Genomic DNA, 891 nt, shown 5'->3' with positions numbered 1-891 from the left:
ATCATTAAAGAAAGGTAAATAGAGTGTTCAAATAAAGGACATAATAATGATTATTATCTTGATTTTTCTTGATTTATTTACTCTGATATTTTTGCCACTCTCCAACAGTTTTTGGTCAAAAGTATCGATTGAGACGTGATATTTACATTTTATTTTTTAGGCATTCCCCCAGAGGATTTTGTCCGTTTGCAGAAAGTTGTGTCAGATTGGTGGAAGCAATATGCTAGTATCGATATGCTGAAAGTCTTAATTAGACAGTTTAAGGAAGAGGTGGGTCTTGTTAACATTGAAAACACAAATAGTGTGATGGCTTTATTTAGTTTACTGAAAGCAAATGGTTTAATCAGCATTTCAGAACATGCCCTTATTTTTGAGGCTGTTAAGATTTGTCGGCTTGATGGTGTTCAGTCAGATATTAACAAAATAAAGCCAACGTTTAAAAGTTTTAAATTAGAAGATGTGGAAATCAGGATATTTTCCCCATATAGACAAAATCTGATCAGATTTGGCAAAAATTTGGACAGGTCGTCTATTACTGAAATTGGTTACTTTTATGAAATAAATGAGAAAGTACACAATGGGGATCCATGGCTTCTAATATGTGCACTGGAAGACAACAAAGTTATCAAAGAAAATTCAGCAGAGGATTTGATCAAAACATTGAGATCAAACAGAATGGGCGCTTATGCGGATATATTAGAAGGTAACCAATAACAAGTATGCTTACGTCCTTTTGAGCCGATCATACTCATTCGTGGTAGAGTGTATTTGATACTAGAAGTGAATCATAGATACTATTCGTAAATTTTATTTTAAGTGGATATCGATTTAATAAACGTATTGACCAACCTAAAATCTGGACCGAGTATTTATAAAAATGTTAACATCAAT

The 891-nt window shown here is 32.7% G+C and overlaps 1 protein-coding gene across 1 annotated transcript; it reads left to right on the top strand.

The window, feature by feature from the left end:
* Positions 1-160: 160 nt before the first annotated feature.
* Positions 161-891, top strand: LOC117112545 (the record flags this gene model as incomplete). The annotated part of the gene is made up of 2 exons (XM_033255627.1): positions 161-700; positions 847-891. Coding segments are annotated over 2 exons (569 nt in total), but the record flags the coding sequence as incomplete, so codon positions are not given.

Source organism: Anneissia japonica, unplaced genomic scaffold (assembly GCF_011630105.1).
Source record: "Anneissia japonica isolate Jap-2015-1 unplaced genomic scaffold, ASM1163010v1 scaffold10402_len891_cov185, whole genome shotgun sequence".
Lineage (NCBI taxonomy): Eukaryota > Metazoa > Echinodermata > Crinoidea > Comatulida > Comatulidae > Anneissia > Anneissia japonica.
Note: the sequence above shows the minus strand (reverse complement) of the source record. Positions and strands in the feature narration are given on the sequence as shown.